At 37.3% G+C, this 17,875-nt stretch overlaps 1 protein-coding gene across 2 annotated transcripts in view; it reads left to right on the top strand.

The window, feature by feature from the left end:
* Window positions 1–17,875, top strand: part of kremen1 (kringle containing transmembrane protein 1) — a 57,500-nt gene that overhangs the window by 18,759 nt on the left and 20,866 nt on the right. For both annotated transcript variants that reach the window (XM_052596626.1, XM_052596616.1), the window contains exons 2-3: window positions 5,579–5,741; window positions 16,900–16,991. In XM_052596626.1, the coding sequence (XP_052452586.1) occupies window positions 5,579–5,741; window positions 16,900–16,991 (255 nt within the window). The remainder of the gene's footprint in view (window positions 1–5,578; window positions 5,742–16,899; window positions 16,992–17,875) is intronic.

A 17,875-nucleotide genomic window follows, 5' to 3' on the forward strand; every position in this document is an offset into this window, starting at 1 on the left:
GTTTCAGATGTTTTTGTTTTAAAAAGAACGAAAGTCATTCAGCTTTGGAATGATATTAAGGTGACTTTTTTTTGTGAAATATCCCTTTAAATCCATAATATGTCTTTCCAATCTTTAGTAAATAATTGTTTAATTAATTCTCACCTTCCAGGAAAGTAGCAACTAGCAACATTGCCTTAAAATTGTTGCTTGCCTTAAGGTGTATCTCATTCTATTTATAATCTTCAAAGGCAATACATTGTACCACACACTGCTTACTTTTCCCATTAAAGTTAACAGGATTGAATAATGTGCAGTGTGTAAGTGAGTTATGGAGAGGTTAGAGAAGGCTCAACCAGGTTAATGTTAAAGAGTACCACTGAGATGCTGCTATTCTGAACCTGTTTGATTTTACAGAATGTCCAGCGGAAATTTGGGGTTTTGTGAAAGAGAAGAACTTAGGTGATACCTTAAAGTATGAAAATATTATCTCTGGGGACAAGTAGTTCACCAGTTATACTATACTGGTTTTGATTCAGGACTAGGAGGTTATACAGTACAAAATACTGCGGTCATCGCATTGACCCGTTTATCCTGGCATGTTTTTTTTTTTTTACTTTTGTAGTTTGGTTTTTAGTTTTTAAGGATGAAGCTACGTCATGCAAAATCATCTTTTTTGGCTAGCTTCTACCAAGTGATATTTGTGCCAGGATACAGAAGATGTAAATAGGCCTATTTATTCCATCAAAACTATGCATGATTACCAAGCGGCAAATTTATCATTTGAATTAAAAACTGTTTATTCCAGTCCTGTCAGAACAGTGCTGTGACCCTTTTAGGTCACAACCCACCGGTTGAGAAGCACTCTATTAGACCACCTTGGTGGGGCCATGTCAGCTGCGATGCATCATGACACAAACATCTCTTGAAATCGAGTTCTCTTAATGGGAACTGATTTTGATTATATAGCGGAGATGCTTCTGTGTCTAGTCCTAAAGTGGTTATTTGTAGTTGAAGTTTGTCCAGTTGTTGTCAGTTCGTTTTGAAAGCACATCCCCTGAGGCAGCCAGACTCGGTGAGAGTTTCATATGATGTGGCGGATGAGCAGATGGTTTGGCACTGTCACTTTTATACATAATCATTTTCTCTGCTTGTCTCGTAGGCTTGCCACGTTCTTAGCTGAGCCCAAGGCTGGCTAAACCTAGTTGGAGTGGGGAATTGTTTTAGCCTCTGCCATTGTCTCCTCACTCTTTTCAGTGTGACACAGAATGAGAGCTAAAGGAAGCACAGTGTCCTATCGAATTACCTCACCCCCCTCCCAGTGCATTAGTCATTAAGACACACAGCCCACCAGCAAGATTGGGGTTGGAATATGCAAATAACCACGGAAAGATTGTGACATGATTAGATGTATTTTCTTTTGAAGTAACTAAACATCTTTATAGCTGAAGTTAGTTCACCATAAAATTATATACTCACCCTTATGTCATCCAAAACCTGAATGACCTTACTTCCATCATCTGTGGAACATTATATAAGAATATGATTGGTTTCTTTTTAGCTTTAGTTGCATTTCATGTTTTACTAAGTTTAGTACTTCAGTTTAAACTAATTGTTATTTCATTTAGTTGCATAGCATGATTTTCATCTAATATTTCAAACACTGATATTTTGTTATTTCAGTTTTATTTCAATTGTCAAAAAACTTAACAAGTTAAAAAAAAATCTCCCTTAATGAAGTGTCAATGATGTGATGTCAGTCACCATTGGTTCTTATGTGTCATGTGACTTATTATAACGTGAGAAATTTGAATTTGTGCCAGTGAATACTGACTTAAATTGGGGTATTTTCCTCAGACAAAGCTACTGATGGTTTCAGAAGACTTGAAATAGCCAAAAAGGTCATACAGACCACTTTTATGTTATTTTGCCAAAGTGTCTGGCAGCATTCTGTTTATTGTATAGAAAAGAACATTTAGGCCGAGGCACCCCACTGACCACAACAATGTTTAAAGCCCCCATCACCATTCCAGTTGTTTGTTATTACTGATAAAAATTCGAGTAGATCTATAAATCAGACTTTTGAATGTATTTTGGCTTATTTGAAAGCTTGTGTATTATTCTAAATGAAGTCATCTGAAAGCTCCCTTAGAAGTTTGCTGAAGCCCCCTAGTGGATCTAATTTCAAGCTACTTATTTAGGGTGTTCAGCTACACTTTTTATTTAGTGTTCCATATTTGGGTTGAACTATTGCTTTAATGACAGAGGATTGACATTTCTATCCTCCTCCAGTTCTTCTGCTGAATTTAATTGAGAATTGTGTCACTGGTGAATCCTGGTGTCTTCAGTTGTCACAGACACAACAAATTGAATCAAATTTATTTATGCCCCTTTTTTTGTACTGTTCACAATACTACATAGTCTCTGTTCGTCACTTACAAAGATGAGCACATCAGCAAACTCAATATGGAACCAATTAGCAATGAATCCTTTCACATATAATAACAGGGCAACTAACTCTTTGCACAGAATCCACTTCTGTCCGCTTTTTTAAGACTCACTTGTTTCTGGTTCTGTGGAGTGGTTCCTCCCTTCCTCCTGATCTGAGCTTCTTTTTCTGTTGATGTACTTGCATTTTATAGTTTTCTTTTTCCATTTGCTCTTTCATGAGGCTGAGACTCTGTTTCCCATCAAGGCCTGTAATCCAACCACAACAAAGGCATCACATGGTGATACAGGGGGAAACTTGATGATGGATTTAGGAATGGTTGGAGGTGATGTTATTATGGCTAGAAGAGGGGGAAAGCTCATCCTCAGGAACATGCCAGTGCAAATGGTTGTGTTTTCTTTTCCAAAAATTGTGTTTCTTTGAACGCCGCCCGGCAACCCACACTGGGTTTTGACTACCCATTCATCTCAATGATGGACCTTCTTATCTGGTTCTTCCCAGTCTACTCACTGCTTCCCTACACTGCCGCAACTTAACGATGCCTCCCGACCACATCAAGTTAAGTTGCTGATAATTGCTACCCTTCCTCGGGCCCTTCTTATTTCAGCCATCCCGTCTGGAAACCTTTTCTGCCGAGGTTAGCCACAGCAGCAAGATGTCTGCCGGTTTGTGGCCCAATACAACGGCAATATGCAGCAGCAGAGGGTTATTTCTCATCACAGAGGCATGAGCAAAGTTACTCTTCAGGGGACTTTTGCCTTTTGCAGGTGAGCATTGCAAAGCATAAATAGGAATAATGAGTCCTATGCTGTGCAGAGAGTGGGTAGGAAGGACGTCCATCCCATTAGTAATGCATGGTTTGGCTGACAGTAACTCTGTCCAAGATTACAAAGAGGAAATCATGATTGCTTTGGGAGATGTGTGACTCTCCAATGTGCCGTAAACTCCCTGAGCTTCACGCGACAGCATCGACCGACCCCTAACGGAATGACAACACCATCCAGTCACGCATTGCTTATTGGCATCCTTTATGAATGTCAATCTGCCTAAGTCTGTCACTGCAAGTGTGTCTGGATGAATGTTATTATAAAGCTTAACCGTAACTTTTTTATAATCAACACCATTTTAAAGAAGCACACAAAAGGTCATAATTTACTCCTTGTCAAAATGTATTTTACTTAATTTCTATATATATATATATACAGTATATATATATATATATATATTCTTATATATAAGAAATATTCCACTAAAGAAAAAATCATGCATATTTCAAATAAAATGAATTCTGTAAATAATGTCAGAATGTAAACGGTTGAGTTAACTTCAGATAGTTCACACAAATTGAGCAAACCACATATTAATATTGAGACTACATAGGTAGCTTATAAAAATAAAAAAAACATGTCCCAGCGGGGGTTGTTTCTGAGTCTTGCCACCTGCATGACTTTAATTAAAATCTGCATGACACCTAAAAAGCAAAGCCTGTCATTTCACGTTTTAATGAGACCTGGTTTTCTTTCTTCTTGATTCCAGCGAGTATGACTTCCACAGTTCTGCCTGGACACTGTCCAAGTGTTCTCCATCTTTTAGGGCTGTATTTTCTGATTGGATACAACTGTTTCAGTTGTGCGAGCAGCAGCGCAAACACATATGTAGCTGCATGCTGTGTCCATTTGCTCGATTGCGCCTTTTCCAGAGCCAGCCACCGGAAAGCATTTGCCCTTTTTTTGAGGCGAGCAAGCCTCACACAAATCAAAAGTGAGCACTCACTTGAGGCGGTCCTGCCTGAGGTATGTTAATTGCATTTGATTAATGGCATTCAGAAAATTTGTTTAGGGAGGTTATGTGGTTTTTTGATTTGTTGCATGATGCCCTACTCATCCCCTGAAGGAAGGGCTCGACCCACATCAGTGGTACATCTAGGCAACTCTCCTTGGAAAACAGAGGCTAATTATCTCAGGATCTTCCCTGTGTTCCAAAACGCTGGAAATGTCTGCAATACTTCACTCATTTGTGAAGTATATTTCAAGATGTATGTTAAATTAGTGAAAAAAATATCCATAGAGCCTTAAAAACAAAGATTATTCTCACTTCATAAAGAATCTTTCATTTTTTTAAATTAACTCTTCACTAAAATCTTTTTTTTTTTTTTGGGGAACTAAAAATAGTTATTCTGCAGCATCGCTTTGAAGCGCACCTTGATTTTTGAGTGTAAAATATCTGGGGACCAGAATTTGGGCTCTTTTTGACTTTTTGAGCAACCACTCAGAACATTATAACCACATGGCAAAGGAAATGGAAAATCTAGGTTGCTTATTATTATTATTATTAATATTCATATGAGATGGTATTTTTGCACATTTTCATTTTGTTAGCTTTTGGAGATCTTAGAAAGCAGATCAGAACGGAGATGTTATCAGATTTTGAGGTACCTCACATATGAAAGCCAGGGTTTAAATCCACATACCAGCTTCCTCATTCAAACCAGAACTCAGTCCAAATGAGATGCTTTGAAGTCTAGAGCTTAGAAATGCCAACAGATACCCTTTGATGGAATAGTTACCCTCTTGATTATTTTGACTGCGCATAAGTCCTGGGTCTCTGTTGTTTTTGGTTGAGAAAACGGTCCATATGGTTGCCTTCCAGACTTTTTTGTCACAGTTTAGCTTTCGGCAGGAGTTGAGAGAAGGGTAAATGACACAATTGTCATTTCACCCGACTGTTGCACTCTTACGTATTTCATTTGCAGACAGGTCATACCACACAAATGCAATTTTGAATCATAATTGATTTATTTCCTCCGTTATAATTATTCACCCCCACCCCTTCCCCGCAGCGCTATGACTCATCCTGGGACAGCAGACTTGCATGCTAACAGATGCAACAACATCTGACAAAAACAGTTTAAGTGTTAAAATTACCATAACCACAATATCTACAAAACGACATTATTTTCTAAATGTATTGTTCCTATAAAAAAAAACATAATAAATTAGTATGGGATTTCTATCAAATTTAGAATATTTCTGAATATCTCTGTCTGTTTGTTCTAGCTACCCACAGTTTGCTGGATAAAACGTGTTGAATTTATATCAAATTTCTGTGGAACATTTGGTTTGAAAGAATATTTTCTCTTGTGTCTCTCAGAGTGTTATACAGCAAATGGAGAGGACTACAGAGGTCGACAGAACCAAACAAGTCTGGAAGGAGGGAGGCCATGCCTTTTCTGGAATGAGACTTTCCAGCATCCATACAACACCATCAAATACCCCCATGGGGAAGGAGGTCTTGGACCACACAACTTCTGCAGGTCAGACAAATACTGTAGGGGTGGAAGGACAGCAAAAAAATAGTGAAGTTCTGTAACATTTTGCATGATGAATGCAAATTTGCACGTTTAGCATCGCAGAAAGTGTTACTCCAAGGGGTTACACAAAAATGACATTATACTCTTAAAGGTCACGTTTACATGTTTTTTTAAGCTTTGATTTTGTTTACAGTGTGCAATATAACATATGTAATAAACACCGTATTTTGAGAAGCAAGTGGGCAGGATTTGTTTTGAAAACCTTGCAATCCTGATCTGAACGCATGTGCTGGAGATGTACTTCTAATCACAGAACGCCTTTACTGACGAGATGCACATGAAAATCGTTTTCGATTTATTTGCACAGCCCTAACATCTAGTTAATAAAGCTAAACAGCGTTGCCCTTTGTGTAATAAGTTACAGAAACTGTTAAACGCACCAACTTAAATAATAAAATACACTTACCTTTTGGGGTCCATAAACAATGCCTTCTCCAGACAAAGAGGGAACTGCTCCATCTTTCAAGAATAATCTTTGTGTGGATCCGGCATTAAACTGATTGAGATTGAGGAAGCTTTCCTCAGCAAAATGTGCTGCATATACGTCTTACTGTACATGTGGATTATAATTTTCGGGAACTGAGTTAAAAATAAATTGTAACCATTGATCTCTAAGTACAGCATCCCTGGGAAGCCCAAACAATGATGATTGGACTCCGATATGAAAAATAGGAGCATTTCGACGACATGGCGACAAACACAAACGCAGCTCTTCCTCTTCTCCGTCGGAGCGCAACAAGACCACGACTCCTTTTTTGTGTATTCCTGTGGGCAGAGGTTAGTCAAAAAACGGTTCTAGTGACGTCATTAATGAAGGAAGTAGAGGGATGTAGTCCAAACGGGTCGTTCGATGTAGGCGAATTCTGTTAAATAAAATATCTCAGTGGGTTGTGAGAGTGTGCAGTCAAAGAAACAACATCAGCAACAAAAATGTTTTTCTGATGTGATCCTTTTATTTTTAAAAAGGCATGCATGAAAGCTGTTGACACTTCTGTCAGATGCAGTTTAAGTAAAACGTGCCTGAGAAAAACGCACTGGCCCTATTTATTCTATTGTTATTTTCATAACTTCTTAAAAAATAATTAGTCTCTCACCTGTAGCGTGCACTCTTCAATTGCACCCACAAATGTGGCAACGCACACTATATATCATTTCACTAATGCGCAAAAGGAACTATGAACATGCAACGTGTGAAAAAAAGTAATGTAGCAACAAATCACATAACTGGAACTTTGTGTGTTAGCTGGGAAGGATTTGCATGAAGGTATGATATGCATTCTATTGAGGAGCAGTTTCCATTTTTCATTAACCTTTAATCTTTTCATGAACTTTTTATACAATTTACAATTTATGTGTATGTTAAGTAAAGGGGAATGGTACTTGTGCGTGTCAACATTTTTTGTGAAATAAATTTGCTTTATATATTATCACTTTTGATTTTGCCCCCATCATGAGCTGAACTCAACGATCTAAGACTTTTTCTATGTACATAAAACCTATTTCTCTCAAATATTGTTCACAAATCTATCTAAATATGTGTTAGTGAGTGCCAAAATAATCCATCCACCTCACAGATGTGGCATATCAAGATGCTGATTAGACAGGATTATTGCACACACACACACACACACAGTAGGGATAGAAAAGAATCACCCCCCTTAAAATAATCACAATTTGTTGCTTTGCAGCCTGAAATGAAGACAGACACAGTTTTTGTTTTATCCAGCTGTATACTGTATGCTCAGTGCAACTTATAACATCCAAGTGAAAGAAATAACGCCAACATGTCAGAGAAAGTGTAAGAACATTTTCAGAATTATTAGGGGGGACTGTTCCTTTAAATAAGAGAATGCATTTTAAGAGGGAACAACCAAGAGGGACACTGTTGCAAAATTCTAAGAGACATTGTGTGATTTTGGCGATGTGTTATAAGAATTTTATTGAGACATTCTTCAGTGTCAGAGTGTCCCGGTGTCGCCACAGTCTAAAACATTCACATCCTCAACATTACAGATGTTTTATTCATTCAAGTCTCTCTGTCTTTGACCATGAACTGTATTTATATCTATAAGCATCTTAAACACAGATTTAGTCTTTAAACCACCATACTAAATTATTCTGAATTTGTTTTATGTTGTTGGAGAGAAGCATTTGCGCTCAAAATGTTTCTCAGTAAGTCACACTGCAGTGTTTGACTGTGGTCCATGAGTGTAGGTTTATTTTTTTGTGCCTGTCATTATGTGGACTCAGCAGGGCTTGAAGAGTTTACATTTGCAAAGTCGCCCCAAATCCCTCTGTCCTGAAAAAAAAAAAAAATGCAGCCGAGCGACATTGTGGATGACCGATAACCTCTTTCTATCTTCAGCTTCTTTATTCTAGATGCACAAACTAACCCACAATGCAAAAGCAAAACGTCATTGTCATAGGCCTGTTTTTGTAACAAAAAAACGGGTAATCTGACCGGAGTCTAATCACAGATATGCAGAAGCTATTTGGGCACGTGTAACACAATATTTCAGCTTTATACTTTTTATGAAGTTTGTCAATTTCATAAAAAAAAAAAAAAAATAGAAAAAAAAAGAAAATTCCAATTCTGGCTGAATAGCAGTGTTTTCTAAATCTTCTGGAGTTTAGAGTTTCTCACAGTTTCCTCAGCTGTTATGTCACTCCTCGGACTGACGATAGTAACTGGAGTGGGATCAGAAAACACAACGAAGGTGATGAGAGATGACATTTAAGAGCATGCTACTGCCATACTCTTTTAAATGCTTAAAGGGTTAGTTCATCCAAAAAAGAAGATCATGTTATTGTGTACACTTCTTTATTGCTTGAATTCTATATGAATTTTTTTTTTCCATTAAACACTAATCTATGACTAGGAATATGACTTTTATGGAATACTTTTGTGGTACTTTGATGGTGATTTTTTTTTTTTTTTTTTTTTTTTTGACAAAGAAAACACTTAAACTAGCCTTATTTGCTTATCTTAGCTGTTTTAAGCTAGTCTCCCAGTCTAAGTCTATAAATAAAGCTATTTAAAAAAAGCTATTTAAAAAACAACATCTAAACAGACCTACATAACAAGTTTGGCCAGGCTGGAGGAATGTCACCTTTTATCTTTTTCTCTCTATTTTTGTACTCTACTAAAAGGAAGAATGTACATGAGGGTGAGTACATATCAGAATTTAATTTTTTTTATCTGGACAATCCCTTTAAAACAGCCTGTCTGTTGCTGTTCAGCCATGAGGAGTGGTGCTGTGGTGACTCTGTATATGTGTGAGTGCAGGTCCAGCAGACTGTATGATATGGGAAGTGAAAGCCAGATTCAGAACGGCAGACAGAGATTAAGTGAAGAGAGGGTGATCACGGTCAGGAACACTAGTGTTGATTTTAGGCACACGGTTTGCATGGTGTTATGTCTGCTGGGTGTGTATATAGGAATGTCTTTCGGTGTCATAACAGACTTTAGGTTTTTGCTAAAGACTGGCTACAGCGAGGGAGACTTCCAGAGCAGCACTCGGATCATCCAGAATTCCCTAATCAATCAATCAATCAATCAGTCTGTCTGTCTGTCTGTTTTAAGAGTTTACAAGAGCCAGGGAAAAGGAGACAAGTGTATGTTATTAAAAATATGACAAGCATGTTTTTATAGTCTCGGGTACGTGTAAGAGAGGAATGCTTCTGGAAAGCTCCAAGTATGTATGTTTCTCTAATGATGTCATAAACTGTTTGCATCTCTTTGTTGGCTTGTCTACATGCCATTTGACTTGAAAGGAGGAAATGCAGTCTTGGCATGTTGAGAGAGCCAGAGACCGAGAGGAAGAGAGCAATGGATGTGCCAAGTCCTAGTATTCCTCACATTTCTTCTTTATTGTGAGCTGTAAAATAGCTATGAAAACATTGAGAGATGGGGCTGAGAGGAAGCATCCTATTCATTGTGAATAAAAGGAGCTATGAATGTTGGAGAGAGTGAGAGAGAAAGGTCTACAGCTCATCAGCTTCCTATAAGTTTTATATCATAAAGCTCAGTTAACTTTTAATACTACACTAATAGCAATGCTTAATTTAGGTTAATAGAAACAAAATGGGTAGAAATAGTACTATTTAATTTGCAAATTCTTGTATTTTGCTCATTTTTGTGTTTGTTAAAAAAACACCAAAACACACCATGCCGGGCTCCAGACTGTAACTAAAATAGTTGCAATTAAATAAATAAATAAAATTGTGCTACAATAATTTAAAATCAAGTCAGAAAATTCAGTATGCATCCATATGCTCTTTTGTTACATATAATGTCGCTATACTGCGCACCAATGTTTCCCGAATGCAGCAGCAAACACAGTGCGAGTCATGAAGTTCGATTCACAATCAAATGACTCCTCTGAATCATTCAAAAAGATTCACAAAATCAGAATCAAACTTGCTCAAGAATTAGCATTTGCAATCAGACTCACACAGTGAATCATTCTGATTTCCTCCATGGTATTGTGGATCCATCATAGTACTTTTTGTAGATGTAATTTTATGTTTTATCCATTTATTTTCTGAATTTGTTGAATAGTTCTGCATGATGGTGTACGTTAGGAAGGCCTGGGCAACATTACAGAAGTAAAATGGACTGTGAAACCATTCCATGTCGAATTTAAAAGTCCTTAGAGATTTTTTTTTTGTTGCTGCTTTGTATGTTGTTTCCAAGAGAAACTTTAAAGTTTAATTTTCCATACTCAATCTGTCAAGACTTTAGCTTAAGCGAAAGTGCAAGCAACCGTTAAGCATTTGTGCATTTTCTGTTTACACTGTTTACTTAGCTGTGAAATTGAATGGTTTGTTATCCACTTTCAGATGTCAGTTCAGTGAGGCGGGCTTGAATTGTTGTGGTTGTATCGGCATGTAATGCCACACGAGTCGCTGTTTGTGATATAGATACAACAGACAACCGATCGGTTTCTCAAAGGTGTTGGATGAGCATCTCAAATTATTGCTGTAGGTTGAGCAATTCAGCCCACTTAAAGCTACATAAAATGTAGCTACATTAAAAAGTATGCCATTGTTTATTTTCCTGCTTTGTTGTTTTCATTCGATTTAGTAGTGTAATACTAGATCTTAGCACGTGTACAGGCTTATACTTGAGTCTCATTCCCGCCGTAGCATATGTTTGCCATGTTGACTGAGCATGGCTCTGAGCATATTAGGCAAATTTCCCTTGCTCATATTTGCTTTGGATACTGGTAAGCTGCAGCGGGCTAATAGTGTGGCTAAGGTCAACGTTAAGGAAAAACTATTTTCAGTCCTACCCTACTATAGATTTTACAACGCTTTTGTTTTTAAAGAATCCCAGTTTTTTTTTTTTTTTTATGAATAGCTCTATGCCAGAATTTTAAAAGTTTATCATCAATTTTATGATTATGGTGCATAAAGCGGTTATTAAAGAGAAGCGTTTGAATGCAGGCCAGGCGAGAACAGCTGCTTTTCTCTCAGTTCAGATGGCCAGTAATGCTGAAACAAATTAGAGCAAGAGAGAAGTGTAAAGGAGCCAGAGAGTGTTGCAATAAACCATAACAGCTCGACACATTGTTCTTGCACATCACATTTAGTGTTGCAATGATATTTGTGGTCACCGTAGAAAGGCTTCTAGTTTTATTTGTGAAAAACTGCACAGAAAAATATCAACCTTAATTTGTTCATAATAATTGTGTTCTGCAGAAGAAAGAAATTTACACAGGGTTGGAATGGCATGAAGGTGAGAAAATTCTGACAGATTTAAAAAAAAATTTTTTTTATGAACTGTCCCTTTAAGAGATGGATACCGTCATTTAATGACAATTAAATGACAAACATTTGAGTCCATTTTAATCCCAGACTTTGATTGCTGTTATCTCAGTTAAATCTCAGCAAATCTCATCTGTTCTAAAACTCTAGAGGAGACACATGAAATTACTGAGAAACTTTGCTCAGGGGAAATATCTGAGAAGAAAGAGGCTCTATTTGCTCTCCTTATCATTGCTGTCTACAAGAAACAATTGAAAATGAAAGAAAGCAGCCAAATGTCCAAGACCACTAATGAAAATGCTTCTTTCTTTTTTAATTTAAAACAAATATTCACTTTACCAATTCAACTGTCAGAATGGTAATTTAAGTGGGGAAAAAAAAACTAATAAATTATATATGGTCTTGGACTTCCCTGGCTGTTTATACAGTATAAACATATAAAATTGTGTATTTACATAGTATGACATTTTACACAATATAAAGAGTGATCACAAAGGGTGATGGTTGATGTTTCCTAGGGGCAGTTCTAAAGTCTTGCCATCTCCTTAAGGAGGTTATAAATCTCCAAAGGCAGGGGTAATTCCCCATCCCATTAACCAGTCCGGACAGATGATGTTCCCGTCATTACGGTAACACATGAAAGGCCCTGAGATACTTTACTCGTTCACTGAAGGGACTTGACCCTGCAGGATTAACCGGACAAACACACACACACACACATACACACACACTTATCATTGTAAAGTACACTCTTGCACACACACACATGCACATACACGTCCACACATTTGAGGAGTCTTGGGGGCAAACAGGTCTGCATTTGGTGATCAAAGCAACCTATTATATCTGGTCTGGAACTGCAGCCCTGCATTTTCTGTGGCTATGCTTTGCTCTCACCCTTGAGGGAAGGAAGGGTGATTGATTAGAGGTTTTTAAACAGATGAATTAAAGGATTAGTTAATGGAAAAAAATGAAAATTCTGCCATCATTTTCTCATCACATCTCATTCTAACACTGAATGAGTCTTACACAAAGAATACAAAAAGAGAAATTTTGAACTGCACTGATAGAAATGAACTGATTGAACTGGGACCACAGCTTTCAAGCATAAAAAAGTACTCGGAATCCGTATGTAATTATCATAAAATATCATAAAAGTAATTAATATGACTTGTAAACAGACAATAGTTATATGATATGGTTTTGTTTGATGAACAGATCTTCCCCTCCAGTGAGCTGTTAATGGTTGCCAACTCGTGTTTGAGTTATTGAGTTGAACTCAAGGACCAGATCAGTCCAGTTCATGAACGAATCATTGAGATTTGTGACTTGATTCATTGAAAAGATCCTCTTCAGAAGAACCATTTGTTTACAGTTTAGAGTACGTGCCAAGAAGAGCTATCAGCGCATAGCAATTTAAATTTCATCTATTACATGGCTTCAGAAGATTTGTAATGTAGTATATGAGTAGTTTGGACCATTTTTATTGTACTTATTTTTTTTATTTTATTTTGGAGCTTGGAGGACCCAGTTCTCATCCATTTTTATTAAAGAATTCTTCAAAACTTCATTTTTTTGAGTTTTACAGAAGATATAGAGTTATGCAGGTTTGGAACAACATGAGGGTGAGTAAATGCTGACAAAATGTTTTTTTTTTTGTGTGTGTGAACTTCCATTAAGTGCTTGTTGTATGAACCAAGAGGAAGCCAAGATCGAATTAAGCCATATAGAAACCTGGCACAAAGTATGAGTATGTTTAAATATGTCTGCCAACAAGACAGATTCCTCTTATAATCTAATCTTCTCCACTGAACCTCAATTGCCCTCAAGACTTCAACTCCAAACAGGTGTCTTTCCTGAAGAGGAGAATCCATTATTCAAAAAAGCTATGCAAAGTAGCCATTATACTTGACTGAGTCATAATGAATATCCCATCAGGCGTAGGGGTTTGTTGATCTTGATGGTCGAAATACACACTCGGCTCCAAAGCCAGACTGGTTTGTTAGCAGGCCAGATCTCATTCTCCTCAACAGAAAAGAAAAAAAGGAGGGAAAATGGGAGATGTTTAGCTGACTCCAACCTAAGGTTAAGTTTCCCCGCACACAAAAAAAGAAAGCACATGAAAAGACGCTTCACTCAATACACTTTCCTGTTGTAAAGAGAGAAGAAGAGAAGCTGGAAAGTGTTTTTGATAGGGGAAGAAAAGACCGTGGCACACCCTTTTGATTCCACCTCACAATGGCTGAAATCAGATAGCTGTCGCCTCAGGGTCGAGCTCGAGATGTTGCATTGTGACTTCTTAAAGACAAGAAGAATAGCTTTTCTCGCAATTATCGTTGTTTCTGACGGCGTGGGCACCAGTAGTGCACGTGAAGGGGGATTCAGTCAGACTTTTTTATGATGAATGTTCAGTTCATGAAGAAATCAACCAATCAGTGCCTTGTCTGGCTGTGCAGTTGTAATCAATACCCTGTTTGAAGGCTTTTTAGGGTTTGGGCATCAAGGTTTAAAGTACACACCAGAGAGCTTAAAGGGGTTTTGAAGCAGACAAAGCCGAAGAGCTCCGCAGGTCACTGTCTGGAAAGGAACAAAGCCCTTCCCCAGGCCCTCTCGTAGACGCCGAGTTGGACATGCTTGGATGGACAGGGCAGGGAGAGAAAGAGGCTCAATAAAGCACATAGGTTTCCGCTGTAGGGGGTTTTTCTGTCTGACTGACAACCTTTTAAAAGGCTTTTCTTTTTAGTGACAGCTACGCTTGAACTAAATTATCTGCAGTAACTAACCAAAAGCAGCGACTCTACTATCTTGACATTTTTTCAGTAGCGTGACAATCTTTCAGTTGTTTTTTAATAGCTTCTTTTGAAAAAGTATCTACACTAAGAAAACGTTATACCATTCAAAATTTGGTACAGTGTTGTTATTAATTACTTTTTGTAGGATCCATTACATTGATATCTTTCAAATAAATGCTGTTCTTTTGAGTGTTCAATTCATCAAAGTACAATAACACCAATGTATCACAGTTTCCACAAACATATCAAGCAGCACAACTATTTGTAACATTGATAATAAGAAAAATGTTTCTCCAAATCAGCATATTAGAATGGTTTCTGAAGTGACATTGAAGAATGATGCTAAAAATTTAGCCTTGCATTATAGGAATCTATTACATTTTAAAATATATTACAAATGGTTGTATACAACAAAAAGTTGTATTTTAAATTGTAACAAAATTTTACAATATTACTCTTTTTACTGTATATTTAATCAAGTGCAGCCTTGTTGAGAATAAGAGATTTGTTTCAAAATATTAACACATTTTACAGACTCCAAACTTATGAACTGTAGTATAGAACGTATGTGCCAGAGAAACAAGAGAGTTAATTTAAGTTATATGGTTAATAAAAATAATAAAAAAATTCACTGATTCATTTGAATATTTTTTTGAACAAATCACTTGAATGAATGATTCACTAGGTATGTTTACATGGACACTTTTTGCTTCCATAGGAATGAATTCATTCTAATTGATGAATCCGAATGTAGTGTTTACATGAACACTAAATAAATTGATCAGGTTGATATGCGCGTTTATATGTCACAAGCTTCTGATTGGATTGAATCTTTTGACATGTGCACACTGCATTTATAAACAGTTTCCTGCTTGTGTCACACACTGTTTTAAAAAGCACACTTGGTATTTATCTACTTCAGGTCCTATAGGCGACAACCAGCACATTAACTGTTGTGCAGTGCTGCTTTCTTTATAAAGCAGTAAAAGTGCCCCCTCACGCGCTTAAAACCAGTCATCTGTTGGTATAACCAAAAAAGTCTTAAAGGTGCCATATAATGCAAAAATCACTTTTATAAGGTGTTTGAACACAGTTGTGTGGCAGCAGGGTGTGACAACAACCAGCCTATAATGGTAAAAATCCACTAACTCATTGTTTAATAATATAAGTCTCTCCACATGAGCAGTTCCAGATTATGACAAAAAGTGAAAGTGTCGCCCCTTTGAAAACACTCTCTGACATATTAGCATATACAAATCCCTGAGTGAGAAGCAGTGGTCCGCCATTACTGTTTTCTTTCTGTAGCTGCTGCAGATACTATGTCAGTGCCAAAGAGCCATTAAAAGTGTTGTGTGTTGGGATGCACCAACGAACATAGGAGTCTCCATAGACCGCTGAGGACACAGTGGTTAAATTTCATTTTTCGGAGGAAATGTCCCAGAAAAAAAATGGAAAGGTCCTATACTTTGTGCTAGCATTTTACACCAGACTCGACTGCTTCACAAACAAGAGTCAGTTCAGCACTGAAGTTGTGCAAAGATTGATTCTGAAAGAGGGATCGATACCAATGCTTCAAGCACAAACGTCCGGACTCCAGACAAAGTAACTATCACGCATCATATCTTGTTTTCCAAAAGAGCTTTTTGGCTCTCTGTAAGGCTAATGTTGTTAAAGCTACCATTGTATCTGCCTGTTTTCACTGATTTTGCCTTCACGTGCAACCAGAATGAACGTGAATAGGAATGTGGTGGTTAAAAATTTTGTTTAGTAGCTGTGTGTGAGGTCAGTAACACAGTCACAGTAACACTGGTATGCCCGTGAGCTCTTGAAGCCCCGCACTCTTCTGAGAAGAAAGGGTTGCCAGGTTTTCACAACAAATCCCCGCACGGACATGAAAAGCCACCCATAGCAACAGTGCTAAAGTAGCCCAATTCCGTGGGAAAACGGTGAACTTGGCAACACTGGAAGGGAGGCGGGGGCACCAGCTCATTTTCATTTAAAGGGGACATACACATAAACAGCGTTTTGGCTCATACCTTAAAAGTGGCCATTTCAAGAAGCTATAAAGTCTGAGATAAAGTTGAGATAGAAAGTTGAGATAAAACTTTACATACTCATTATAGGGACATCAGAGAACAATTTTAAATGTTGTATCAATGCATTCTATGGCACCTTTAAACAAGGACTGCTGCTCTACTTTACAGACGCTGAGTGAAAGGGGAGTTTTATAATGATGGGACACTCATTTATGACACTTTATTCACTAGGAAGAACAGCTCGTTCTACGCGTCATATATCATTACTCTATTTCTATGTCACTGAACATGCGCAGTACTTTCCAGTTTCTTTTTTAAATCCGATCAAGTGTTTACATGTCCTCTCGCTTGGATTACAAAAGGAATAAACCACCCCTTACAATCCGATCAAAAAATTTTTGTCGGATCTTGCCAATTAAATCTGATCACTTTAATTCATAAAACGTTTTGGCTTCAAAGTCACTTCCCTAACAGTGATTTTAACAGTCTGTCTTTCTCGCACAGGAACCCAGATGGAGATGTTCGGCCATGGTGTTACATTGCAGATCTCGAGGACGGAATCTACTGGAAATACTGTGATATTCCGACTTGTCAAAGTAAGAGTTTGAAGTGAAAATAACATAGAACTGACAATAAACAATGAGCACAAGCTACATTAGGAACTAGGCCAAAAAACTTTGAGTTCCCATCATCTGGATTATAAAACTGATGCAATTCCACCTTTTTGGAAAGGACTCTAATTGCTCCATCAGAAATCACACTGTCCCAGCATGCACAGATATGTTTGTGGTGCTTGTCATCACTTGATGTTTTTGCGATCTCCACCCAGAGACTGTATACAAGAGTTTGTGTGTGTACTGAAAGTATGTGTTTACTTCAAAAAAATTTGATTGATAATTAATTCAATAATAATTCAACCATGGATTCAACATTGTTTCATACAATCAGTGCAGACAGATTCTTTTTCTTTCTTTCTTTCTTTATTTCTTCGTATTAGTGAGTAAGTCTTTCTGTGTGTGTCTCACGGGCATGTATGTGTGTGCATGTGTATACGAGTACGAACTCATTTTCCTGTCAGTCAGATTTGTATAATCCCACTAAGCGTGTTTTCTACTGTACTGGCAGAGAAACAGAATGTGTGTGTATGTAATATGATAGCCCCTGCTCCTCAGTTTCATCTCACTAATCACACCCCATAAACAAGAGCTGACACATAGTATCAAAGGATGGGTAGAGTGTGAATACAAAACTGTACAGCTATTGCATACATCTATTGAATCAATCTCAGTAGTTATAGTTTAGTCTGAAGTTCACTTCCAGTACATTTGTAAATTTTACAGCTTCTCAGTACAGTGTATATCATTAAAGTACGTAAAAAGTAAATGTATAAATTAGGATGGTCAATTTAACATGTTAATTTAGTTCAGTTAATAAAATAATAATAATAATAATAATAGTACAAATAATAATGTGATTAAAA

The sequence above is a fragment of the Carassius gibelio genome, chromosome A5, assembly GCF_023724105.1.
Source record: "Carassius gibelio isolate Cgi1373 ecotype wild population from Czech Republic chromosome A5, carGib1.2-hapl.c, whole genome shotgun sequence".
Lineage (NCBI taxonomy): Eukaryota > Metazoa > Chordata > Actinopteri > Cypriniformes > Cyprinidae > Carassius > Carassius gibelio.